The 26,487-nt window shown below is 37.4% G+C and overlaps 1 protein-coding gene across 3 annotated transcripts; it reads left to right on the plus strand.

Moving 5' to 3' along the window:
* On the plus strand, nt 1–25,669 carry MTERF3 (mitochondrial transcription termination factor 3). Of its 3 annotated transcripts, none has more exons than XM_090283542.1 (9): nt 5–265; nt 4,298–4,316; nt 5,511–5,844; nt 10,002–10,154; nt 16,673–16,862; nt 19,747–19,894; nt 20,253–20,324; nt 21,505–21,666; nt 25,391–25,669. In XM_090283542.1, exons 3-9 carry the CDS (start codon nt 5,526–5,528, stop codon nt 25,583–25,585), a joined length of 1,239 nt encoding a protein of 412 aa, XP_090139668.1. In that variant the 5' UTR covers nt 5–265; nt 4,298–4,316; nt 5,511–5,525; the 3' UTR covers nt 25,586–25,669. The 3 variants fall into 3 exon arrangements, with proteins under 3 accessions (XP_090139670.1, XP_090139668.1, XP_090139669.1); XM_090283543.1 differs by lacking the exon at nt 5–265 and adding an exon at nt 3,444–3,739; XM_090283544.1 differs by lacking the exon at nt 20,253–20,324 and having other exon boundaries at nt 1–265.
* The last annotated feature ends 818 nt before the right edge of the window (nt 25,670–26,487 follow it).

The following is a 26,487-nucleotide window of genomic DNA, read 5'->3' on the forward strand; positions in this document are numbered from 1 at the left end:
CAAGGGAAAGTGCGAGGGAGAGAAGGGAAACCGTGGTCCCTGGCCCGCTCTCCTCCCGGCATGCCGCCCTCTCTCCCCCCTCCACGCTGTCTCGCAGATGGTCTCGCCCACTCCCGCCGCAGCCCACGTGGGCTAGGCGGCCCCGGGGCGCCGGCGCGGCGGGCAGACCGGTCTGAGTGCGGACTGGTGGGAGAGTTCGCGCTGCCCCGCCACCGGGCCGGCCCCTGCGGGATGAACCGCAAGACCTAGCTAGGCCTCGCCACAGGTAAAGCGAAATCTGATGGAGCGCGGACGAGCTGTCCCGGCCCGGGTTGGGGTCTGGATCCGCGCGGATCCAGGCAGAGCCCCAGGGCCTCTTGGCCTTTACGTGTTCGGGGCCCAATCGAGGGCGATTTGTTTTGTTTTTACCCCTGGCCGATGAGACCAAAACGATGCTTATTCGCGCGCTGGACTGAGGATGCGGAAGTTCGCAGTGGATAACTAGAGTGGGTTAAAATGGCCTAGAGAGGGTTGACTTACGAAGCCGTCTTTCCAACCCCGTTTCATTTCCTCTTTTTTTAGCCTTACGGAGATAGAAGTCTTGAACTGCATTTCGGTGCCAGTTCCTATCCCTAGTGAAGTACTAAGGCCTACATTTGAGAAGGATGTGATTTTTTAATGGACTGAAGAATTCTTTGAGGTTTTTCTTTAATATTCCTGATTAGAGAGCCAGGTTAGAAGACTGCTATCACTGAGTAGCGCTTTTATGCACATGTACAAATATCTTACCCGCTGTGTAGGCAAATGAGTTAGCCTTGGTTGCAATTGATTTATTTCAGCCCAGCGCACAATGCAAGGCTGATGCGGAATAGTCACTGGGAGGGTGAATCCAGAGGTGAGACCTGGCTCTCCTGAAGGACAGTTAATCAGTTATTTAAGAGAGAAACAGAAGTGAAATGATGTAGAGAAGGTAGTGCACTTGTAAATAAACACAGAAGGATAAACATGAGTTGTATACATAAAAGTATTTTAAAGACTGGATGGAATTTCAAAGCTAATCTGTCTCTTGTAGGAGTATTAATTTGAGCCTGGAAAGGCTTCAGAGTGAAATTGGGGTTTCAGGAGTTTGCTTTGAAGTTGGAGGAAATTCTCAGGTAAACTTAGTGTCAAAACATTTTACAGCTAATTAGGGACCCTAAGAATGAATCATCTTATTGTATCTGTAACTTTTTAAAAATTTCTTAAAGAATGGTTATTGAATCCCATCATGGGCCAGACATTATTCTAGACCATGTCAAGAAACAGTCTTGTCAGGGTAGCCTAAATTAGGTCTTCTGGCTTTCAATTTAGTGCTTATGATTTTGCTGCACAGAGAATGAATGTTGTAGGTTTGAGGGAAAACTTGACAGGTTTGGAGGCTCATTTTCTAACAAAATTTAACAAAAATCCATGTCACAAGCTATCGTGAATGCTTATTTCTTTGTAAAAATATTTCAGAGTGACAGTATGACTTTCAATTTTTAAAATCCCTTTTAGAAGACTTCTTTGAGCATTTTCCATTTGTGATTGGGAATCTGCATATATGGAGGGTGGACTTAATTATACCCAGATTTACCACTGCACAGTGGTGCAGTGTTCATGACCTCCAAATAGTTCAGTGGTTGGCTGTGAAAATCTCCAAGAGAAGATTAGACTCTGAAATGCTTGGTCTAATTCAGAGCATAAAACAAGCTGAATTCCAGTCTATAGAAAAACAAAGCAGAAAGTTGTGTTCAATTCATTTATATTTGGTTGTATGATCAATAATAACCAGTAACATTTGTGGAGCATTTTCCATATACTGAATTCCAGGCTCTGTTTTCTATATATTAACTGATATAAAGTGAAATTATATCTGCATCATATTTGTCTTTCTAATTAAACTAGCTAAATATAAATTCCTTCATATTCCTTCCAGGCATTTATTAGCCTTTTTTATAAAAATCTTCTTAAAAGCAACCATTTTTCTATCATAAATACACATGTATTCATTGCTGGTTGCTAATGTATTTCTCTTACTTCAATTTCTAGTTTTGACTTTTTTTTTGGAACATTTCTTTTTCTTTTTTCCTACAAACAGAATTTAACAAAGCTGTTTTTCTTCAATTCCCTTTTGAGTAACAGCTTTATTTGTGAAATATCAACAGTGTTTAACCCTGAGGATGAAGCAAGAAGCAACCTTCTGGATAGCAGTGATAATACTTTGATGATCCATTTAAGACAAAGTAGATTTCTTCCTGTTTTTTATTTTGTGACTAATGTACAGTTGACCCTTCAACAACACAGGTTTGAACTGCACAGGTCCACTTATATGCAGACTTTTTTCAATAAATACATTGGAAAAAACTTTGGAGATTTGTGACAATTTGAAGAAACTTGGAAACAAACCACATAGCCTAGAAATATTGAAAGAAGAAAAAGTTAGCTGTGTCATGAATGCATGAAATACATATAGATAATAGTTAATCATGTACTACAATGAAATATACAGATATCTATTATAAAAAGTGAAAACATCAAAACTTGCACAGATAGTACTTACAGACTGTACATAATAGCATATCTGTCAGTCAAGAGAAATGTAACCAAAATAAAATGAAGTATTAATTATAACTACGTGAAGTTCACTGTGGTATATTCTCTAATAATTTTGTAGCCACTTTGTGTTGCTATTGTGGTGAACTCATGCTGTGAGTATCCACTTAAAACTTCCACTATAGGACACTAATCGTCTTGATTTGAGCAGTTCCTCTCTAGTAAATTGCGTATCACATTGTGTTCAGTGCAATACCAAAAACCATGAATAACACCATGGGACCCATACAAAGTGTCTGTGATGCTGGAAGTGCTCCTAAGAACCAGAGGAAAGAGGTGACAGTACAGAGAAAGCTGAATTGCTTGCTATATACTGTAGACTGAGATCTGCAGCTGCTGGGCATTTCAAGATAAATGAATCCAGCATAAGGATCATTACAAAAAAAGAAAAGGAAATTCATGAAGCATTTGTTGCAGCTACACCAGCAGGCGCAAAAGCCTTACACTTTTTGCAAAATACCTTTTTGTCTCATTGAAAATGCAGCTTTTATGGTAGTGCAGGATTGCTATAAGAAAGGCATACCCTATAAACTCGAATGTGATTTGAGAAAAAGTGAATTTATTATAGGCATAATAAAGGAAGATGAAGGATCTAAAGCTGGAGAATTTAATGCCAGCAAAGAATGGTTTATGATTTTAGAAAGGGGTTTGGCTTTAACAATGTCAAGATAACAAGAGAAACAGCTTCTGACCAAGGGGCAGCAGTTGAGTTCCTAGACATCATTAAGAAGATAATCCTAGAGAAAGGATATCTGCTTGAACAGGTTTTTAAGTGTCCTGGGGGTTGGGGAGGGGATGCCACAAGCACATTTATTAGTAAGGAAGAGAGAGGGGGCTCAAGGGTTTCAAGATATAGATGTTGGAGAGATTCAAGAGCCAATAGACACCACACTGGAGGAATTAATAGAAGACAACGTAATGGAGATGCGTGCCAGACAGTAAGAAGGCATGGAAGAAAAAGTGCCAGAAAACAAATGCATTAGACAATGTGGCAGAAAGGTTTTGATTATTCAAGACTGTTCTGGACTTCTTTTACGGCATGGACCCTTTTGTGATGTGGCCGCTGAAACTAAAGCAAGCAGTGGAGGAAGGATTGGTAACTGTGTGGAAACACAGAGATAGAAAGGTAATATCGTCAGACAGAAATTACAACATATTTCCATAAAGTTACACCAATGTGTCTGCCTCTCCTGTCTCCCCTTCCACCTCCTCCACCTATTCAGTATCTGTCACCCCTGAGGCAGCAGGACTAATCCTCTTCTTCCTCCTCCTCAGCCTCCTCAATGTGCAAGGAGGAAGACCTTTATGATGCTCCACTCCCACCTAATGAATAGTAAATAATCATGCCATACAGTTAATAAACTTAACCTGTGTATGTGTGTGCGTGTCTTTTGTGAAAATCTAATAACTGGCAAGGAATGTATGAGACATTTTTATTTTATTATCAGTACCTAAGGATTCATCATGTAGAATATTGTTTGTAAGACTTGTAATGGAAGTAGATAGCCTATCCTTACATAGCCATAAGGTGGATAATATTTAATATAAAATTAATAATGTGCTAGTTTTCTCACTGTTTTATAAATTTGCTTTCAAAGAATTATATAACCATAATATCTCTCTCTCTCTTTCTTTCTCCCTCTCTCCTCCCTCCCTCCTCCCTCCCTCTCTCCAATGATTATAGAAACTACATATCATCACAGGTAAGTGGTTATTTTAAAGAATGTAACAGTGCTTCCAATACTGCATTATGAATATGACTAATACTGTATGCCATAAAAATTTATAACCATTTTTCATTAGTGTATAGGTTATCGTATCAAAATAATCATATTAATTACACTAGGCAAATCAATAACGATGAAGCAGTTGGTGCTTCTTTGTTACCAATGCATGAATTGTTATACCTGTTAATTAATGCACATTTCTCTTTCATGTTATCTTTTTAATTTTTGACGTCTGGTGTTAGTAATACATATAATATCTACAGTGTTTTGTATCATGTAAGACAGTGGTTCTCAACCTTCCTAATGACGTGACCCTTTAATATAGTTCCTCATGTTGTGGTGACCCGCAACCATAAAATTATTTTTGTTGCTACTTCATAACTGTAATTTTGCTACTGTTATGAATCGTAATGTAAATATTTGATATGCAGGATGTATTTTCATTGTTACAAATTGAACATAATTAAAGCATAGTGATTAATTACAAAAACAATATGTCATTATATATGTGTTTTCCGATGGTCTTAGGCGACCCCTGTGAAAGGGTCGTTCGACCCCCAAAGGGGTTGCGACCCACAGGTTGAGAACCGCTGATGTAAGACAATGTTGACGTAGGTACTGATAGTTCATCATATAAACTTATGGTATTGATAAATACAGCGCAGTGTTGCAAATGTATTTTCCTTATGATTTTCTTAACATTTTCATTTCTTCAACTTTATTGTAAGACTACACTATATAAAACATATAACATACTAAGTATTTGTTTATCAACTTTATGTTATTGGTTAGGCTTCTTCTATTCAGCAGTTGGCTATTAGTTAAATTTTGGTGGTGTCAACAGTTATACATGGATTTTTGACTGCAGGTGAGGTGGGGGGCATGGTGCCCTTAACTCCCATGTTGTTTAAGGGTCAGCTGTATATACATAAAATATATTTGAATAATTCAGTGTTGTGATCAACACTCTTTCAAGTTCAGAAGTTCCTAGCTTTTGGTTTGTAAATGTGATCGCCGATTAAGAAACATCTGACTACTTGAGTCATCTAAATTTATTTAATACATTTTAATTATAAAAATAGTTTTCGATTTATCTTTTTATTGTTTGAATAGTGTTTTAAATGTTTAAGTACATTTATCTTTTTTAATGGTTATATATATTCTCTGTAGGCTACTTTAAGAAAAATGGCCCTGACAGCCCAACAAATACCCAGGTGGTTCAACTCAATTAAATTGAATAGCTTCATTACTGCTACACAACTCAGAAATCACTTTCAGAGACCAGGAAAACCACTGTTGCATGTGTTTTCTGCTCAGCCTCTGATGTCCTCTCACAATTGCTTTCTCCAGTGGGGATTTAAGACTTACAGGACTTCCTCCATATGGAATAACAGTTCGCAGTCTACCAAACAAGAGATTAACTCTGCTCAGAGCACTGTACTTCCTTCCGTGAATGAGCAACCACAAAAGATACCCAGATTTGATTCTGAGCTGTCTCTAGAAGGTAATTCTGAACTTTCTGAACTTTCAGGAAAGTCCCTTTTGCCCCACTTTGGTTGTTTGAATATACTACCTGTTTATATTGTTAGCCTATTTCAAGTCATATTTTGTACCAGGCAAGAAAAATAATAATGCCAGTTCCATTCATTTATTTCTATTATACCTCTATTTCACTAAGATAAAAACTTTGTAGGTTAATATGTATAAAGTTATTTTATAGCTGTATAAACAACATTTGCTTTCTACATAGTTAATTAGATTCTAAATGTTTTTCCTGGTAATAAGGTTTATTAGGATATAATAATAATGAAAGAAAAATTTATCCTTTCTGGATATACATTTGTATGACATTTGACCTATGCATTTAGTTATACAATGACTACCACAGTCAACCAATACAACACTTATATCAGCCCCAAAAGCTTCCTTGTGTCACTTTTTAGTCAGTCCTCTCCCTCCTGTGCTTCCTAATCTAGGAATATTTCTATGCAAGACTGTCACTGCAAATAAGACATTAGGTTAACCCTTTGAGTGCTGACATCGCTGTGGGTGACACTGACAAATTTTCCCAAAAGTGCCAGTGTTGCTCCCAGCAACTCTTTTTTTCTATGACTATAAATGTAAGTAACAATGGAATAATTCGTATTTTATGTTTTGTTCTCTTTTTTGGTACCTCAGGTTATATATTGATACAACTTTTTCTCATATTGATCCAAATTTCGAATTTTTACACTTGTTCAAATACTGACATTAATTCTATTATAATTTTTACTTACATTTTAAACAGTCCTTTTAATTTCATTTATCTTTGCAATAATCATTTAAACTATGCAGTGTGCATGATAAGGAAGCTTTTGCTAATGGACATTTTGATTGGTTCACGGTGTAGCGTTAGCATTTTTTCCAGCGTCTCAGCAGAGTAGTTTATTGCTCTCACAACAGACACACGGAGAGTCCTTGAGACATCTGACCACCTCATATGGAAAGATAGGAACCTGAATATGGATATGATATAGAGTGGGGGACCTTATACCATCTTACAATGAGTCAGTCTTTCCAATGAGGGGACATTGTTTACTGAGGAAATGCGAAGTGCTGCATCTTAGGTCCATTTCACCAGCGACAGAATCACGGAGCGTCCTTGAAACATCTGACCCCCTCATCTGGAGAGAGAAGGACCTGATATCCTCTGACAATGAGTCAGCCTTTCTGAATGAGGGGGACGTTGTTTACGGCGGAAATATGAAGTGCTGCACGGACTCTCAGGGTATCCCTCCAGTAGGCTGTAAACCAACAAACGTTATTCTCTCTCTGCGTCGGAGCAGATTCGGATGTCACCACTGCCCAATGGTGTTGGCGGTAAACGCGCACTTTCTTCTGCTTTGAATAAAAAGTACCAAAATTTGATATCCTCTGGGTGAAGCAATATTCTTATCATACTAGAGTGGATCATTCTTTTGTGCTGCAAGAGCAAGACTACGTTCGAGAGTCGTAGATGAAGAAAAGGATTCAGTTGAACTTTAGCTGGGGAGTGATCTTAGACGATTCTTACAGCCAGTATTCATTCATTCTGTGCCCATGCTTTTTTATATTGGAAAGACATTTATAGAAAAACTGAAAATGAGTGCCCCAATGAAGAGAAAGGAAACTTTGCGTGAAGAAGAAATTTCTAAATTGATCAGCGATGAATCGAGTGACAGTGATTTTGTGATAAGTGATCTTGAAAGCAGTGCATCTGAAGTCGAAGTAAATGAAGATGAAACTGAACCATCTTCTTCTGAAAGTGATGCTAGTGAAAGCTGTTGGGTTGAGAGGGATGGGCAGGGCACAGCACAACGTCAGCATCAGTTTGCAGAGCTTCCAGGTTTGAAGCATGCCCCACCGACTGATTCTAAGCCAATTGCTTCTTTCATTTCTTCTTCACTGAAGTGCTGCTGAAGCTGATGGTCACAGAAACCAACAGATAAGCACAACAGCACCTTCAGTCACGCAAAAACTTATCCCCTAATTCTAGAGTGAGTTCTTGGAAACCAACGACAGTTGCAGAAATAAAAGCTTTTATAGCTTGTATACTGAACATGGGCATAATTACTAAACCAAGCATGTACAGCTGCTGGTTGAAAAAGGAATCTTTGTCAACTCCTTGGTTCCGGCACATGTTCTCTCGGAACCGATTTCAGTTATTGCTGAGGTTTTTTTTTATCTTGTAGACAATTCCAAAATCCCCACTCCTGAAGACCCATCTTATGACACATGTGCTAAATTTCAGCCAATAGTTGATCACGCCAGTCATCTTTTGACATTACTGTACTCCCCACCAACAATTGAGCATTGATGAGAGTTTGGTTGGTACCAAAAGTCACAGCAGATTATGGCAGTACTTGCCAAATAAACATCATTGCTGGGAGTAAAATTTTGGATGATGTGTGATGCAGTCTCAAATTACTGTCTTGTATTCTTTGCTTACCTTGAAGCAAAAAGTAATACAGACAAAGATGATGTGAAAAAAACATGGTTTGGCCTATACTGTAGTAACTAAATTGCTTACCATAGGAAATTATATGAATAAAGGTTACCACATCTTTTGTGACAGCTTTTTTTTGTTCAATTCCCCTGGCTAGATACCTCTACTCAGTAGGGACATACATTATAGGAACACTTCATGGGAATTGAAAATTTCTCCCTCACCAGATTCTACAGAAGTTCAGTGTGGGAGAGATAAGAATTTTTAGAAATGCCTTCCTGTTACTGTGTGGATTTAGGGAAGAGATATCTCGAAGAAAGCAGGTATTGCTCCTTAGCTCTTAGTCAGGTCCAACAGTGTCGAACATAGCACCAGAAAGAAATATGACACCAACTTCCAAGCCAGATATCATATTGGAATACAACCGATACATGGGAGGCATAGGCATGTCTGATATGATGCTTTATGTCTATTTGGATGAAAGAAGAACACTGAAGTATTGGAAGAAGGTTGTGTTCAATATATCATCAAGAATGCTGCTGAATGCATGCATTCTTTATAAGGAAAATTTTTTAGGTGGGAACAAACCAATGTCTCAGTTGAACTTCAACACCTCCATAGTAGAAGAGCTTGCCAGAGAATGGAATGAGGTTAGAGACACTGTTAACAAATCCAGCAATGAAGAAAATCCACCAGGTCCCTCTCATGTATATGGTGTAAAGATGCTTCCAGAAAGGAAGCTAAGATTGTGTAAGGAATGCTCAACACCGCAAAGAAAAATCAGGTTGAGAACAATGTGTGAGATGTGACAAGTCTGCACCCAAGATGCGTCAATAGCCACAAGTGTTAATATATAAATATTTTACTATTATTGTAATTGTTTTTGCATTTCATTTTTGTTTATAAACTTTTTCAGTGTTGATACCTATTGATGTGTCTCTAGTGTGAATGTTGTTTGCGTTCATTTTTTTGTAATGAAGTTTTTTTAATTTATACAATATTTGGCATATTTCTTATCCATGTTGCTATGTGTTTTTTCAAATTATAATCATCGGTTTTATATTCCATATACTTCAAAAGCCATATTGAAGGAAATAATTTATTTTTTCTAAAATAATTATTTTAATAAAATAATTTTAAGGCAAATTTTTTGCTAAATTGCGTCAAAGAACACTGCTTACAAAAGAAGAGTGTATTTACTATATGTTGTGAAATTTTCAGCAAATTATTATGAATAATAATGTTTTTATAGACATTTTTCATAAACTGCATTTCTCATCAAAATAGCCTGGCATTTCTCATACGAATTTTAGCAATTACACATGGCACTCAAAGGGTTAAGTAAAATATTAAAGACAATGCAGGGGAGGAGAGTTAGGGGCTATGAGGAGAAGCTGGCAATAAGAAATGAGAAAGTGTAGTGATTGGGGGAAGGGATTTTGTATAGAACTCATCCTTATGGAATAGCAATTTATTAAGAAATTTCTTATCTTGGAGGAAGAGAAGTTGATCTCTCTATAAATAGTCTTAACGTTTCCTATTAGAAAGTAGAAGATATTCAGACTTGGGTGTTTAATCCTGAAATGATCCTAAGATTTAAAAACAAACAAACTATGGAAGCTATTGTAGAAATAGTTTTGAGTGTACAAACTGGAGAGATAACTTGCTTCTCTCTCTCCACATGGCTGGTTTCAAAGGACTAGACGACGAGCCTCCATTGTCTCCATTGCAGCCAATTTCTGAGGAGGAAGCTGTCCAGATCATTGCAGACCCTCCACTGCCCCCAGCTTCATTCACGCTTCGAGACTACGTGGATCATTCTGAGACTCTGCAGAAGTTAGTGCTTCTAGGTAAGAATGTTTTGGGTGTACTCTTCCTTTATCTTTTTACTTTGTTTAAATGAAGTGTTATAGTCTTAATCGGAGTGATACATACACACAAACAGAAGTCAAATAGTGTAAAAGGCTTCTAGTGAAAAACTACTCCCTGCTTCATTCTTCCTGATGTTGCAGCAGGAAGCTCTTTCTGTGTTTAACCTTTAAAAGTTTTTGTAGTTAATTATAGTGTTCTTGCTTGGTTCATCAGTTTCGGACATCAGTTGATCTCTTGTATATACACATGTAGTTTTTCCTTATTCTCTTCAATTCTCCCAGTATAGTTATATTAACAAGGGTTAACTTCCGGCCAAGATGGAGGCTTAGACGGACACGCTCGGTCTCCCTCTACAACTAGAGAGGAATACAACTACTTCAAAACAAAAGATAACTAGAAATTCCAGAAAATAAAACTACACGGAAGCCCAGCATATGAAGTTATAAACCAGCGGCGCCCTTTGGGTAGGTAGGAAGAGCGAAAGGGGGCGGAGCTGTTTGCAGTGGCACCAGGGACAGCGGCAGGGAGAGCAATCCCAGTGGCAGGGAGAACAATCCCGGCTGCAGTCGAACCCTGGCAGCTTGCAACCCCAATGCTGGGGAAAGCAGCCACCACATCGCCTTGAACAGTGAGGCCCAGAGGGCGGGAGGACGGATCCCGGTCTCCTAGCGGAATAACTGTGTGAATCCATCTTGGACCCCCGCCCCCACACAAAGCGCCACAGGGCTGCGAAATAGGTTGCAGATCGCCACTGGTCGCTGGGTTGTGATGACAAAGCACCACAGCACAGCGAAAAATGTTGCGGATTGCCGCTGGTCGCTGGGTCGTGACAAGTACACAGGCACTGCCCCCTATAGCCAGCCCAAGAAAACAAAATGCATCTGTCAAAATGAGGCAGACAACTATAGAAATCCCGGTGGCGCAGCTCACCAGGCAACAGATGAAGAATCTGACAGATGAACAAATAAGAAACCTGTCAGAGGCTCAGTTCAGGGCCATTGTTATCAGGTGGCTTACAGAATTAACAAAAGATCTGGAAAAAGATGAGAAAGAATCGAAAAACACTCATAATGAAAGGAACAAAACCACATACGAGACAGATGGTGAAGAAATAAAATCCAGAGTTCAAATCAACAAACCAGAACACAGAGAAGGAACAGTCAACCAGTGCAGAGAGAAAAAACGGGAAGCAAGGAAAATGATGAGAGGATCAGAAATCTCTGGGACAGCTATAAAAGGCCCAACATAAGAATCATTGGTTTGCCAGAGGGCGAAGAAGATGAACTAAAAATAGAAAAATTAAGTGAAAATATAATAAAGCAGAACTTCCCAAGCTTGGGGAAGGAAATAGACTTACAGGTCCAGGAAGCACAGAGAGTTCCAAAAAAACTGGACCGAGGGAGAACCACTCCAAGACACATTATAATCAAAATGTCAAAAATTAAAGATAAAGAGAGAATCTTAAAAACAGCAAGAGAGAAGAAAAGAATTATGTACAAAGGGGTCCCAATTAGACTATCAGCTGACTTCTCAAGGGAGACCCTGCAGGCAAGAAGGGACTGGCAAGAAATATTCAAAGTAATGAAAATCCAAAACCTACAACCACGAATACTCTATCCAGCGAAATTGTCATTCAGAATAGAAGGGCAGAGAAAGTGCTTCCAGGACAAAACAAAACTGAAAGAGTTCATTAGATCCAAACCACTGTTATATGAGATGTTAAAGGGACTGGTTTAGAAAAAGGAGGATCAAAACTATGAAATCTAAAATGAAAACTGCATCACAAGAAACAACAACAGAAGCTAGGGAATTGAAACAAAGGCAAACTAAACAGGCAACGAGAGCGGAAAAAGAACTATAGGTATGGGGAACATATTGGGGGGAGGTCAGCAGGGAGGGGGAAGGGGGAGAGGGAGGGAGATGATATAGGAATTAAGGAACATGGTAGGAGGGAATGGAAGAGACAGATTGAGAAGAACTACATGCACAACTAATGGACATGGTCTAAAATGGGGGACAACTGGAGGGGGGTGGGCACCGGGTGGAGGGGAGAAGAGGGAAGGGAAATTGGGACAAATGTAACATTATAATCAATAAAACACATTTAAAAAAAAGACAAGTGTTAGATAGATCATTAGTCAGCGATTACATTATGACTAAATAAATATTGCTCACTGCTCTCCAGGAAGTGTATTGTGATTGTTTTCCTTCCTGTAAAACTTTTCATTTTTCCATGGTTAATAATTGTTTTTCATTTGATTAGTTTTCTTTATTCCTCGGGCCACATTTTCCCACACCTTCCAGTGGCCTCTCAGGACAGTTTTCTTACAGTTAACTCTATCAGATGATGTGTTCCATTTCCCTACTACCCCCACCTTCCTCCTGGAGCCTACTGTCCTGATTGGGTGGGTTCTCCCTAGGACTGCTCCAGAAGTATCTTAGCTTGTTGACAGAATGCACCGGGATCTGGATAATTGAAGGCAGTCAAGGGATCTCACTGTGAGCTTTTTCTTAGTCTTATTTTCAGTTTAGCACCTTACTGCATCCTTCTGCTTTTTCCATCATGTCTGGGTCTGGCGCTTGTTTTACTTGATTTTCCCAGATGATGAACCTTCTTTCTCCTGGAGGATTAAGAGGACAGGTTGAGTAAGGGATTATCTCTCAAATCCATCTGCTTCTCTTATTCTGTAGTCACTGCCTTAGTTCAGGTCCTCATTTCTCATTGAAAAGTTAGGAGCTTTCTAACTTGATAGCCTTCTTATCAGCAATATTGCCCTGATAATCTCTCTAATGTTTGTGCTCTTCCAAAAATGCAAATCTGACTATGTCAATGACCTACTTGAAATCCTTCAAAGCTTTTCCATGGCTTCAAAGTTCTTCCTGGTCCTCCATTTACCTTTTTAGCTTCGCTGCTTGCCACCTCTCTTCTAGTTGGCCAGCTTGGTCAACTGGAAAAGTTAATTTAGGTCAACTAACTTCTAAAATATCTTCTCTGGACCTGGCTGGTGTGGCTCAGTGGATTGAGTGCTGGTCTGTGAACCAAAGGGTTGCCGGTTCGATTCCCAGTCAGAGCACGTGCCCGGATTACAGGCCAGGTCCCCAGTTGGAGGTGTGTGTGAGGCAACCACACATCATGTTTCTCTCCCTCTCTTTCTCCCTCCCTTCCCCTCTCTCTAAAAATAAATAAATAAAATCTTTAAAAAAAAAAAAGATCTTTGATCTTCCAAACAAGAGTGACCTTCCTCTAGGCTTACCCCCTCCTTGATTCAATCCTAGCACTAATATTAGTTTTTTACTCACCTGTCCTTGTGCAAGTAACCCAAATATATGGGGAATTGTTCACAAGAAGCTTAAAGTTTTACAAGCATCTAAATGCACACATAGAAGAATAACTAGAATGTAAGGATGAAAGTGATAAGTCCCATGTAAGAGATAAAACCAAGTGTTCTGTGGGTTCAAAGGGGAGAGAAGGATGATGTCTGCTGCAAGGAGGGGAGCCAGTCTCCCTCCTTCTAGAACAGCTTTCCCAGCCTTGTGATAGGTGCTCTGGGTAAGGCAAGATAAAATGACATGGTCCCTATCTTTAAATAATTCACAGTATACTTAGAGCTGTGGAATATGTGTCAGCCATTCCTTCATCTGTATGCTGATACTTGCACAGCACATCTTCGAGGTAACTTAAATGACACCACTGTAGAGGAACCATGATTGCGTCATTAGGCGGTATTTCTGAGGACCCTAGTGATCTGCTGCTTCTCTGTTTACGTCCCAGATCTGTTTTCTGCCTTCCTCTGCCTGGACCATGTCCCAGGAGGCTAACGTCTGTGCACTGGGGTTCCTTTGCCAGCTGGCTTCTGGGCTGCCTCAGCCTGTGGGAGGCACCTGCGGGGGGACGAGGGAGGGCAGGTGGGAGCAGCGTTCCCTTGTTCCCTCCCTGCTTCGGGTCATGTAACAGCCGCCTCCATGACAACAGCTCCTCTGGGAAACCCTTCATTGCTTCCAGCTCCCTCTGGGTTTGCGTAATACCTTTCCTCCCTGTCTCTTTAACACCATGGGTGCCTTGTTGGTTCTCTTAGTCCTGCTCACACCACTGTCTGGAGCTCCTTCATTACAGCTGTTTTCATTTTAACTTTCTACGGCTATTTCATTTGCCTGCCAGACCCTGCTTGATACAGTGAATATGTATAACACTTAAGTGAACAGTGCGGTAATGTTTGTAGTTACTCAACTGATGGGAAAAAGCCAACTTAGACTGTGGTCACCAAGTCAGAATCATGTATTTATGATTCATTTTCTGTATCCCCAGAGCCTACCAGAAGTGCCTGGTCCATCCATTGTAGGCATTCAGTGACTATATTTTCAAGTCAATGAAATTGTAAGCAAGCGCAAGTGATTTGTGCTGACAGCACTGTGCCCTCCTGATGGGATTCTGCTTTCTTACTGCTGTTAAAAAGCAGTTTTTCAGGATTTCTGTTTCAGCACAGTCAGGGTGTGACAGCTCCTGCTGAGCAAGGCACTTTAGCACATGTAAGCTGTAATATTTAGTTAAATTTAAAGTCTGAACCCTTTATGTTATTTTTAAAGCATCCCTTCCCCCCATTTAGCACAGATTTTTTTGGAACTGGTTTCTAATATATTTTCCATCCATTTAAAAATCTCATTTATTTTTCTATTAATATTATTTTAAATTACAAAAGAATTACATTGAGTTGTTAGAAGTGCAAATATTACAGAAGAAAGAGCGCTTACCTTCTCTGCATCTGCAGGTCCACTTTTTCAGCAATAACCATCATTACGAATTTGTTGAGTAGCTTCCCAGACCTTTTTCTATGTAAATATTACCATAGAGAAAGCTATACATAGATTTAATACTTATATGTAGTCCAGCTTAATATTATTGTTCAAGTTCTGTGTTTTCTTCTAGTAATTTTAGAGATGATGTACATTTAGATTTTTATATTAAATTAGTTTTTGTATCAGATATAGAAGGAATTCTTAATTTTACAAGTGGCCCCATTATATTCTAATGAATAGTCCTTTTATCCTATTGATTTGAATGTGGTTCTTATTGTATGCCAGATTTTTAGTTTATCCTGTCTGTTTCTGGTTTTCATTCTGTGGGCCTATGACCTATTTTTCTGTTTTTGACCCTGTTATATTAATACCAGTTTAATATCCAGAAATTTGAGTTTAGAATTATATTTGGATCTAACAATATGGAATTATAGTTTTTTTCTTGTAGACACCATTAAACAAAGAATGTTTTTATTTCGTTGCTTTTATATTTAAGACTCTAAAGTTGCATCTAGAAATTGGTTTGAGAGTTATTTTTAATCTGATGGAATATGTTAACAAATATGAAATTTGAATCTAAACTTAAGCTTTTACATTATCTTCAAATGTTTACTCTAAGGATAAGGAATGGGACTTTCCTATTCATGTTTAATTTATTTTTTAAATCAAATAGAAGGAAAAAGTGAGAGAATGAAGTGCTCAATTTTAATGAGAATTTTGAAGTACAGGTTACTTTGATTCTCTGCCTAATTAATGCTGACATCTAATTATATCCATAACCAAAGAATGATATGAAATAACAACTTGATGTTTCCCCTTTTTATTCTTTCTCTCCTGTCTTTTGTCTAATTTACTTAGATTACCTAACATTATAAAAATATGTGAAAATTAAATGTTGTATACTTTCTGCTTTGTGGTGTACTTGAAGACTGTCTGTGTTTCCCTATTTTCACACAGACATTTCTTGAGCTCCTTAAAGGCACTTGTCTCTATGCTAAAGATCTAGAGATTACAATGATGAGTAAGGCATAGGGTCATTTTTATTCCTCCTATGGAGGGGACAATAAGCATATTTTAAAATAATGCTTATAACTAAGGAAATGCTAAAAACAAAACATCAAAGAAACTTAAGAGTTTATTCACATGGTTTATTACCCTACAGAATTAGCAGTTAAATAATTACCATTGATAATGATGATGATCCTAATATGACTTAGTGAATTTGTTTGGGGTGGAAATTTAGCCTCAGATTCACTGTTTTTCTCTTCTCTATGGCTTTGAAATAGCCCTGGCTGGTGTGGCTCAGTGGATTGAGTGCTGGTCTGCAAACCAAATGGTTGCCAGTTCAATTCCCATTCAAGTCACATGCCTGGGTTGCTGGCCAGGTCCCCACTCGGGGGTTTGTGAAAGTCAACCACACATTGATGTTTCTCTCCCTCTTTTTCTCCCTCCTCCCCCCGCCCTCTTTCTCAGAAGAAAAAAAAAGGTAAAATAAAAATGAAATAAATACTGTATTTTCATTTTATTTTTATTTCTGCAACTAGTTTAGTTTAAAAATATTTTGAAGTTTCTATTGGCCTCTCAGTTCTCCTTCAGATAGGTTGTTGATCTCTATCACTAATTTCTTCAGCTTCTATGTATGAAGTTTAATGACTGAGTTAAGCAGTTTTTTTCTTCAAACAGTGTTTGTAATTTATTATAGGAGTGAACTTGTCCAAGATAGAAAAACATCCAGATGCAGCCAACCTCCTTCTGAGACTTGATTTTGAAAAAGACATTAAGCAAATACTCCTGTTTCTTAAAGATTTGGGGATAGAGGATAACCAACTGGGAACATTCCTGACTAAAAATTATGCTATTTTCTCTGAAGACCTTGAAAATCTTAAGACCAGGTAGGTTGCTTTTCCAAGAAGTGATTATGAAGGAAATACATATATAAGTCTCAGCTGTACAAGAATCAACTGAGATAATGAACATGAATGTTACTGTTTTGTTTGGACCTTCTTTGATCAAAATTAAAACTCTAAAACAGTTTTATATTTTTTAATTCAATAGTGCATTATTATTTTTATGTGAAAACAAAAATATAAAAACTTATTGCTGAGTCAGTACTTAACTGTTTCTCTTCAGAAACCAGATCAGGTTTTTTTTGCTTTTTGTTTTTGTTTTTTTAATGCATTAACAAATGGCAGGATTATCTGAGAGTATACTTACAGTTAAGAAATTCTGAACCTTTGTGTTTTTTTACTGGCCAGTTTTTGATGGTAAACATTTGACATCCTCTTGGCAGATTATTGTACAATTTGCTTAATCATTCCCATAAGTTAGTTGGCTATTTTGGTTGTTTCTTTTTGTTATCGTTCGGTAGCACTTCTATCAACATCTGTGTGCTTCATTCAACATTCAAAGAATTTATTGAATTTGTAATATCAATATAGTGAGACAGTATTGCTCTGTGAGATAAGAATTCTGCCAGGCTTTGGGAACATCAGAGAGAACAAAACAGTCCTTGTCAGGAAGGTAACACTTTGAATCCCTCATCACTGCCACCTCCCACCTAATCACTTCCCTGTACTCTGAGATTCGCTGAGTAGAAGCACCCTGTTCCCCAAGTCAGAAGCCCTGGTATTAACTTGGTCTACTCTAATCCGGATCTAATAAATCACCTATCACTCTATCAATTTTATCTTTTTATATCCCTCAAGTCAGTCAATGCATTTCTCTTAATCTTCACTTCAAATACTTTACCTCTGGTGTATGTACAGCATTCTTATTTCTAGAATTTCTATACCAGCACTGATTTCATATACATGTTTTAATGAAGAAAATTTTAAATGTGTAAAAAAGTTATTTGATTCTTTGTAAGAATTTTTAAATGAGTAATGAGCATTGAAATTATTTTTTCTGGTTGTGCCTTATATGTTAATGTTTTATTAGAACAGTTATCACAATGTGGACAACAATTTTGATGTTTTAGTCAGATATTGATCTTTGCTGCCACACACATACGCAAAGTAATCCTCCTTTCTACCTACTTACTCCTATCCCTCATCGTCCTTCTAAAACCCAGCTATAGAGGCAGCTACTATTATCAAGTTTTTTGTTCAACCTACTAAGAATTTCTATACACACGTGTGTATCTCTATGTACACACATAGATACAACTGGTAGCTTATACATTCTATTCTGCATCCCACTTTCTTACTTTAGTTCTATGTTATGTTGGAGATAACTTCTCACTGGTGTTTCCTCTTCTTTTTTGACCCCTGCTGTGGTCATACTTTGGATCTACCTAGGCCCATATTGGTAAACGTGGTAGCTGTTTGCAGCCTTTACTATTTCAGTGAGGCTGCAGTGACTCTCCTTGTGTATATGTCATGCCATACATGTTGGTGTACATCTGGGGTGATTATTAGGTCCAAGTGTATGTGCTTATAATTTTAATGCACACCGACAAATTGTCCATCATTAAGGGTGGTTGTTTTCCAGTTTAAACTCCCAGCAACACAGTACAGAAGTGCCAGTTGCCCTATTATCCTCACTAAAAGTGTTATCAAACTTTATGATTTCAGTTCACTTTTTAGATTAAAATAATGCCTCATTTGTTGTTTTTGAAATGATATTTTGAGCATCAAATGTTGGAGCTTTTTTTATATGTCTACTTTCTTTCCTTTTTTTTTTTTTTTGGTAAGCATTCCTTTATATATTAAGAAAATTTGTTTTTTCCCTGTGACATGTTATATTTTCCCCAGATTTGTCACTTGTCTTTGGCTTTGTTGATGCTGTTTTCTTGCCTTGAATTTTAAATTTTTATATAGTTAAATTTATCAGCTTTTTTTCTTTTTGTTTTTAAGGGACTGTTTAAAGAAGTAATAGTCATTTGAATAAAACATAAGGCCTGATACATGGTATAAAAATATCATAGGCATTAAAGGTAGTCATAGAACTTAGGTGAAATCTCAACTTTATCATTAATTCATTGGTAGTCTTATAAGTTATTTAACTTCTCTGGATCTATGTTTTATTCAAATGTAATATGGAAATTTTACCTGGTTCACAGGGTTTTTTTTTTGTTTTTTGTTTTTGTTTTTCTGGTAAGAATTAAACAGGATAATGTCCTGGTATGTTTTAGGCATTTAGCAAAACTGACTTTTACTATGTTTATAGACTTTTAAGAACCAATAATGTTATTTTATAGTCAGACTTTCTATATTTCACTATCTTACTTTGGTTTCCAGAAACTTAGCAGGGAATTTCTTTGTTGTTAACAAAATACATATTGAAAGACTGCAGTAAAAATTAGTTATGAAAATATATACTCAGTAAATGTAATAAAATTGAAGATTCCTTTCAGTTTCTGAGATACTAAAATAAAAATTTCCTCTCATGCTTGAGTCTTCGTAAAAAAATTCTGAATTTATTTTCTTAATGTGTAATTTCTATTCTTAGACAAAAAAAATTTTTTTAAGAATATTTCTTTTTTTTTCTTCTCCCAAGTAACAAAATAAGCCACATGAAATGAAAAGGGAATAATTTTCTGTTTTTAAATATAAATGGGAACCATTCTAATAGTTGGATGGATGCTTGATTTAAACCATATTTAGTCCACAATTGTAGATTTTTGTTTTCTTTAATCTCTCTCTGTCTCTGTCTCTCTCGTGGGAGGATTTTTTGTGGGTTTTTTTTTGTTTGTTTGTTTTTTAAGTAGTATTTTGGAACATAGAATGTCACCAGTAAATGTTAATCACGTATGTTTATTTTTGTTTGTTTTTTTAGAGTGGCTTATCTACAGTCAAAAAATTTCAGTAAGGCAGATATCACACAGATGGTCAGAAATGCACCATTTTTGCTGAGTTTTTCAGTGGAAAGACTGGATAACAGATTGGGATTTTTTCAGAAAGAACTTGAACTTAGTGTGAAGAAGGTAAAAAGTGGGGGAGAATTTATATATTTCCATGTCACCTACATTTAGTACTGTTAAATCTCCTGTTTCTAATAGGTATGAATGAATAGACCTGATAGGTTAAACATATAGCTGTATTATTTTATAATATTCTATCAAATCATTTCCTTAAGTTTTGTTTTTAATATTTGTTTTTTTCCTCAAACAGTATTAAGTTTTTATGGGTTTATGGGTAAGCATTAAGTACTTATGGGTTTCCTAGCACTTCTCTGACTGGGTCATTTTAGGATTTTTAGTTTTGTATTTCTAGTAATACTTTGGTTTTCCCAGCTACTTGGATATGCATATATAGTAATGATAGATTATTTTATAACTATAGACTAGAGATCTGGTGGTTCGTCTCCCAAGGCTACTAACTGGAAGTCTGGAGCCTGTGAAAGAAAATATGAAGGTAGGATGACTTCAAGCTTTTTAAATCAGCGTCTTTCTTTAAGTGTTTTAGTCCTCTGAAGAGCCTACATTTTGCTATTTTCGTCTTTTAAAAAACTATATTATAAATGAAATTATTTCTAAAAAGATGAAAATAGAAAGTGATATAGTAAATATCTAGCAAGCAGTTTGTTCTAGTTGACGCTGTGTTCACATGTTTGCCAGGTGTTGTTACATGAGTAAATCACCTAGCAGACACTGATGCCTATAATCCTGGGGTAGATGAGGTATCTGGGTGTCCCTGGCAGCTGCGTCTGTTGCCCAGGATGAGAGTCTGTGTCTGTGTCACCCAGGTGGGAGATGAGTTTTGGAGGCTGGATGCAAAAGAATTCTGTGAAGAGAGCAGTGGCCAGCATGTCACTTTTCTTAGCACCTGTGGCAGTTGCTAGCTCTGGTTCTATCACCAAACATACCTGACAGCCTTCACTGGTTTTTCTCCCAGAGAATAGCCTAGAGAATAGCCTAGGGCCAAGGGCAGCTGACTACTCTATAAAGCTGTGGTAGTGTTTGATGAAATTATTATCTAAGGCCTATTTTCTGAGGTGCTTAAAGTGTTTTATATTCAGTTGTAAAAAAACTTTTGAAGCATCTGCCCACGCATGGTGCTGGGGAGAGAGTCCCTGCTCTCATGGAGCTTTCAGTCTGGTGGGGGACAGCGTTCAGAGTAATACGGCAGGGGATTGGTGGGGACGCATAGGCTACGAACCACATAGAGGACTGAACCCACACTGGGTGTTTAGTTTTTTCATCTCTGTCTGGAATGTTGACATGCACTTTTTCAGGTAACATTTGGGGGCAGGGGCTCAAAACGCACTTTGAAAATCTTACTGTTGGTCTGTGTGGTGGGGCCTATAACAGCAACCTGACCAGGTCTCCTGTGCCCACCATCATTCTCTCATAGTTGGACTCCTTTTGGATCCTTTAGATGATCACCATGCTGTGAGTGGTTCATTCTCAGGAGAGGGGGTTTGAAATTCAGGTTACCTGAGAAGTAGGAAGCTACAGTCCCCTGAGGGCATTGGCATAGCTGTCTCCAGATTTTAATGCCCTTATTTTAAACTTTAAGAGAACTGGTGTGTCCTCTGGTATAGTGCCAAGATAACTTTCTATTCAAGATGTATAGCAACTCTACTTTCTTTTAGGTTTATCGTCTTGAACTAGGTTTTAAACATAATGAAATTCAACATATGATCACCAAAATCCCAAAGATGTTAACTGCAAATAAAAGGAAACTTACAGAGATTTTCGATTACGTGCACAATGTGATGAGCATTCCCCACCACATCATTGTCAGGTTCCCACAGGTAAGGCACGCACTCTCTGGAAGAGCTGCCCTCGCCCTCCACCTGGAGCTGCTACCTCGCATAGGAAGAAGGAGTTGGACCAAATGCAAGCTAGTTCTGAGAGCTGTGTAAAGGTCATATTTTTTTGCCCGTCTTTTTATCAAGAGCACTCCTAGCAAACAGTAGAGGAAGAGACTGCTTGTGAAAAGTTTACAACTTCTGGATATTCTCTTGTCTTTCTCCATTTAAATTTGAAATGGATCACTTCCCTTAAAGGTCCTTTCAGTGTTATGCATCCTTTTGATTCCAAGTCTATCTAAATCTATTAGTTAACAAGCCATATTGTAATGATCTCCTACCAAAGCATAAAACAGTTCCAATTTGCCATCATGACAAAGCCTTAATTATATTTTTAAGCTAATCAGACTTTCTTGTACTTTACCTAGGGAGTGACATTATCTGCCTGTTTTCAAGAATGTTAACTCTTTAAAAGCTAAAGAGTTTTATTTGTATATACTGCTGAATTCCCAGTGCCTGGAACTCTACCTGGCAATTAGTGGGCACTAGGTAAATACTTGAACAAATGAATGATTGCATTTCATCAAAGTCATCCTTTCCTGCTTGCCATGTAATTAGAGTAAGTAATCATTGAATAAATGGAAGATTGAGTTTCATTAAGTGATCCTTCTCCATTTGCTACATGTGTTCTTTATGTAAAGATGGGCTAAAGAAATATGACTTTAATATAACTCTCAGAACTAGGTTGCATTTTGTCCAATTCCTTCACAACTAGCAATCTTTATTTACCTATCATACTTTATTATGAGTGGGTCCTTAATAGAGAATTTTTTTTGTTTCTGCAAATGCTTATGTATTCATTATAAAAATGTTAAAAGCCTGCAGTGGTGCAAATTTGGCTTATGGAACAATTGTAAAGTAAGTAATCTTCAACTAAAAAACAATGGCACTTCGTTTTTCCAAAGGTTCATAGATAATTCATTGACAGTTAAAGCATAATAAGAGAATCTGATTTGAGGATACAAAAATCAATCAGACATGGTCTGTATTCTTGTGGAATTTGTAATCTAACATGGAAGATGGGTTTTAAGAGTACAACTGCTTTACGTAAAGTGAGAATCTTCACCATATGTCTTTTATAGAGTTAATTTAACTCAAAAGAGGTAGGAAAATCGTAGAAATAATAACAGCTATTGACTGCTTACTATGTGCCAGCACTGTCTTTACTGCTTTATTTGTATTCATTTAATAGTCACAATAGCCATATGAAGTAGGTATTATTGTTATTATCCCTATCTTATAAATGAAGAAAGTAACCCTAAGGAGATGCAATAACTTGTCTAAGGTTACCCAGGCAACAAGGGGCTGGTATTAGAACTTCGGCAGTCAAGTTTTAAAACCCTGCTCTTAACTAGGATTTGCTATCACTTTAAGAAGGGACATTTGTATTGTCAGTAGAATGAGTGGGGTCTCAAAGATGGACAGAAACTTTACATGTAGTGGACACTATAAACTTGAGCCGATGCATTAAAATCACATTTATAAACACAGATTTTAGGCACCCCAAACTCTAGGTTCTGGAAAGACCAGTTGTAGAGCTGTGGCTTCCCTGTTGGGACTCTTAGACTCCTAGGGACTCAGGTGGTATTGCCAGAAAATTAAAAACAAAACAAAACATACTAATGGAAAAATACATTGACCATTAGTAGGCTGTGGGGGAACTGATATAGACTAAATTTTTTGGCTGGTGCTTTAAAAATTCTGGTGTGAAACTAATTTTCTCAAGCAGTTAACAGTATATCTATTTTATGATTAATTAAAATGGGAAACAATTATAACTCAGGTGTGGTTAATTTAGTCATTTCAAAGCAGGATCATGGATGGAAATGGAAAACAAAAGCAGGAGGGAAATGACATGAGGAAATCACCAGTTAAGGAAAGATGTTATGTTCTGGAGCCCCTAAAGCTTTGCTTCTCCTATCCTACTTGGGCTTCTCTGAAGGGAGAGCTGGAGTTCACATTAGGACAACAGGGAATCTGTGATTCTCAAGCTGGGTTTGTGTTTTAATCCCTGATAATTTAAAAAGATCATTTAACAGAATGAGATTCCTCTGCCAATGGCAAAGTGGCCCCTAGTGGTTAAGGATCAAAAAGGGAAAAAAAAAACAACCTGAGCTATGGCTTTTGGACTGGAAAGATCACCTAAATCTCAAACATAATATCTGGTCATAAACTATATAAATGCTTTAAAATGTCATTTTAGGGACTTTAGAATGAAGAGTTGGGAGCTTCAGAGTTCTTTATGGTCTTGTTTGTATGCTGCATGATAATTTTGTAAGCCAAGAATCAGTTCAAGAGTCATACTTCTGAAGCAACGATTTTCAACCTTTTCATCTTGTGGCACACACAAACTAGTTACTAAAATTCTGCGGCACACCAAAAAGTATATTATACTTTTGCTGATCTGACCAAAAAATAGATAGAATGTTGATTCATTCACACCAGATAGCTATTTTGTTGGTTGTTTTCATTTTTTTTTTATTTGGCAGTCTAAGGGAAAAGAGGTCACTGCCCCTGACTAAGTAGTCAGGTGCTGCATGTTTTAAAATTCTTGCAGCATACCAGTTGAAAATCGCTGTTCTAAAGAAGTACATCTAGAAGCTCCCTACATTTTTATGAGCAGTAATGGGAATTTAGTTATCAAAATGAAGGCAGAACAGTCTGTAACTTGTTTTTTCAGCGAGAAAAAGACACTTTGTTCAAAAGCAGGCCAATCCCATGTTGAGTTAGCATCTCATACCTTTCTTTTTTTTTTTTTTTTTTTTTTTTTTTTTGGTCACGTACCTCAGTTTTCAACAATTGTTTTACATATGTCCTTTCCAAGTGATCCATTGTATTGTTTCCACTTGAACATAAAGAGTGACTCCTAGAGGTTATGTGCCATATAGAGTGTTCCCAGTGCACCTGAAATACAGTCGAGAGAAGAACCTGAGACAATAACACTGAATGTGGTTCATTTGGGCCTCGCCAGGGCTCCTTACAGGTGTCTGTCCCTTCCGCTTAGGCCTCTCCTTCCAATCTGGCTGGATCTCCTAGTGCTTCCTTCTTTCTTGAAGCCGGCTGTAGGGACTTAGCCTGCTTCTTCCTTTTTAAAGTTGCTGCTGCTCACTTTCTTTAGGAGTTTTAACCCTGAGGTGGGAGAGATGTACACTTTTCTTCCCTAGTTACTCCCCTAGAGGCCAGGTTCATTTCCTTTTGATATGAGCAAGAATTTTAAAAAAACAGGGAAGCTTCACAGATTATGAAATCTTACATGTTTTTTGATGCTATAGACTTTGACCCTTTAACTTTGGTTCTCGTATTTGGCAGGCTTCTGAACCATGTAGAGGACTTGCAGGCCTCACTTTCAAAGTTTTGGATTAAGCAGGTTTGAGGATATGCTTTTTTAACAGCTTCTCCCATGTCTGGATTGATTAGCCAATATTTTTTGCCCACACTGTAGCCCTTAATTTTTTTTAATAATTATTCTGGTTGTGACTTTTGAGTCCCTTTTTAATCATAATTTCTTAGTGGGAGCCATAAGGTTTAAACCATGGGCATTTAGCATATTTACTGAGCATGTGGTCAATATTTTATATTTGCTAGCATATTAAAATCTGTAGCCATATAAGCATTTAAGAGTTTATCTTTCAGTGCTCAATTTTTTTTAACTTTTTTTCTTTTGTAGGTATTTAATACAAGGTTGTTTAAAGTCAAAGAAAGACATTTGTTTCTGGCGTATTTAGGAAGAGCGCAGTATGATCCAGCAAAACCTAACTACATCTCTTTGGACAAATTGGTATCAATGCCTGATGAAATATTTTGTGAAGAAATTGCCAAAACCTCAGTACAGGACTTTGAAAAATTCTTAAAAACTCTTTAGTTTTTGAGGTTAAAATGTAATAAAGTAAATGTATGTATGAATAAGTTAATATACTGCAAAATAAATGTCACAAGCCTCAACTGATATTGGAAACACTTTCCTGATATTGTCAGTTTGGGTACACTTCTGGTAGGTCTTTCTTAAAAGTTCCTTGTGACTTAATTCTTTCACTCAACCATTTTCTTCCTTCCGGGGAAGGAAAAAACTAACAACACCAGTCGCCAACCTTTTTGGCACCAGGGACCAGTTTCATGGAAGACAATTTTTCCACAGACTGGGGGGCGGGGGACATGGTTTCGGGATGATTCAAGCACATTACATTCAAGCTTACCTCCTGCTCCATGGCGCAGTTCCTAACAATATAGCAAGCTTAGAGAAGGAGAGTCAGTTTACTATATATAGGCTAGTGTGTTGTCATTCTGGCAAAGATGGGAAAGTAGAGGGTGTTCCTCTTACAGTTACAGGTCTTTTAAAGTGGTTTCATCACAAGACAGCTGTATTTTCTTTGAAATATTAAATGAGATTCCATAGTGTTATTTATCTAATATCTACTACTCATTTAGATAATGTTACAAAACACATCCAGTTTTGGACTATCTACCCTGTTGTACCAAGCACATATTCAAAGTCACCCATAGGTGGCTACTGAGAATCAGGAAAGAATAAGGGATAAGGAGGAAAATAGTTGGAAAGTAAGTAGATGGCAGTAAGACATAGTAAAAGATCATAACTTACTGCTTGTGTACAAAGATATATAACATGAATTGATGCTTTTTATTTTTTTACATTTACTGTTTAGATATTATGTAATCCTGGGCAAATGATTTAACCCCTACGTCTGATAATTTGGAAAATGACGCATCATGACTTAAGTCGTCTGCCTTAGGATCTCAAGATTGAGT

Source organism: Furipterus horrens, unplaced genomic scaffold (assembly GCF_987537825.1).
Source record: "Furipterus horrens unplaced genomic scaffold, mFurHor1.1.pri manual_scaffold_7, whole genome shotgun sequence".
Lineage (NCBI taxonomy): Eukaryota > Metazoa > Chordata > Mammalia > Chiroptera > Furipteridae > Furipterus > Furipterus horrens.

Bases quoted from the DNA above. Each gene is read 5' to 3' on its own strand.
- MTERF3 (XM_090283542.1), top strand. From the start codon at position 5,526: ATGGCCCTGACAGCCCAACAAATACCCAGGTGGTTCAACTCAATTAAA. The intron at 19,895-20,252 runs GTAAAAAGTGGG...TTATAACTATAG, and splicing joins TTGAACTTAGTGTGAAGAAG to ACTAGAGATCTGGTGGTTCG. The intron at 21,667-25,390 runs GTAAGGCACGCA...TTTCTTTTGTAG, and splicing joins TCATTGTCAGGTTCCCACAG to GTATTTAATACAAGGTTGTT.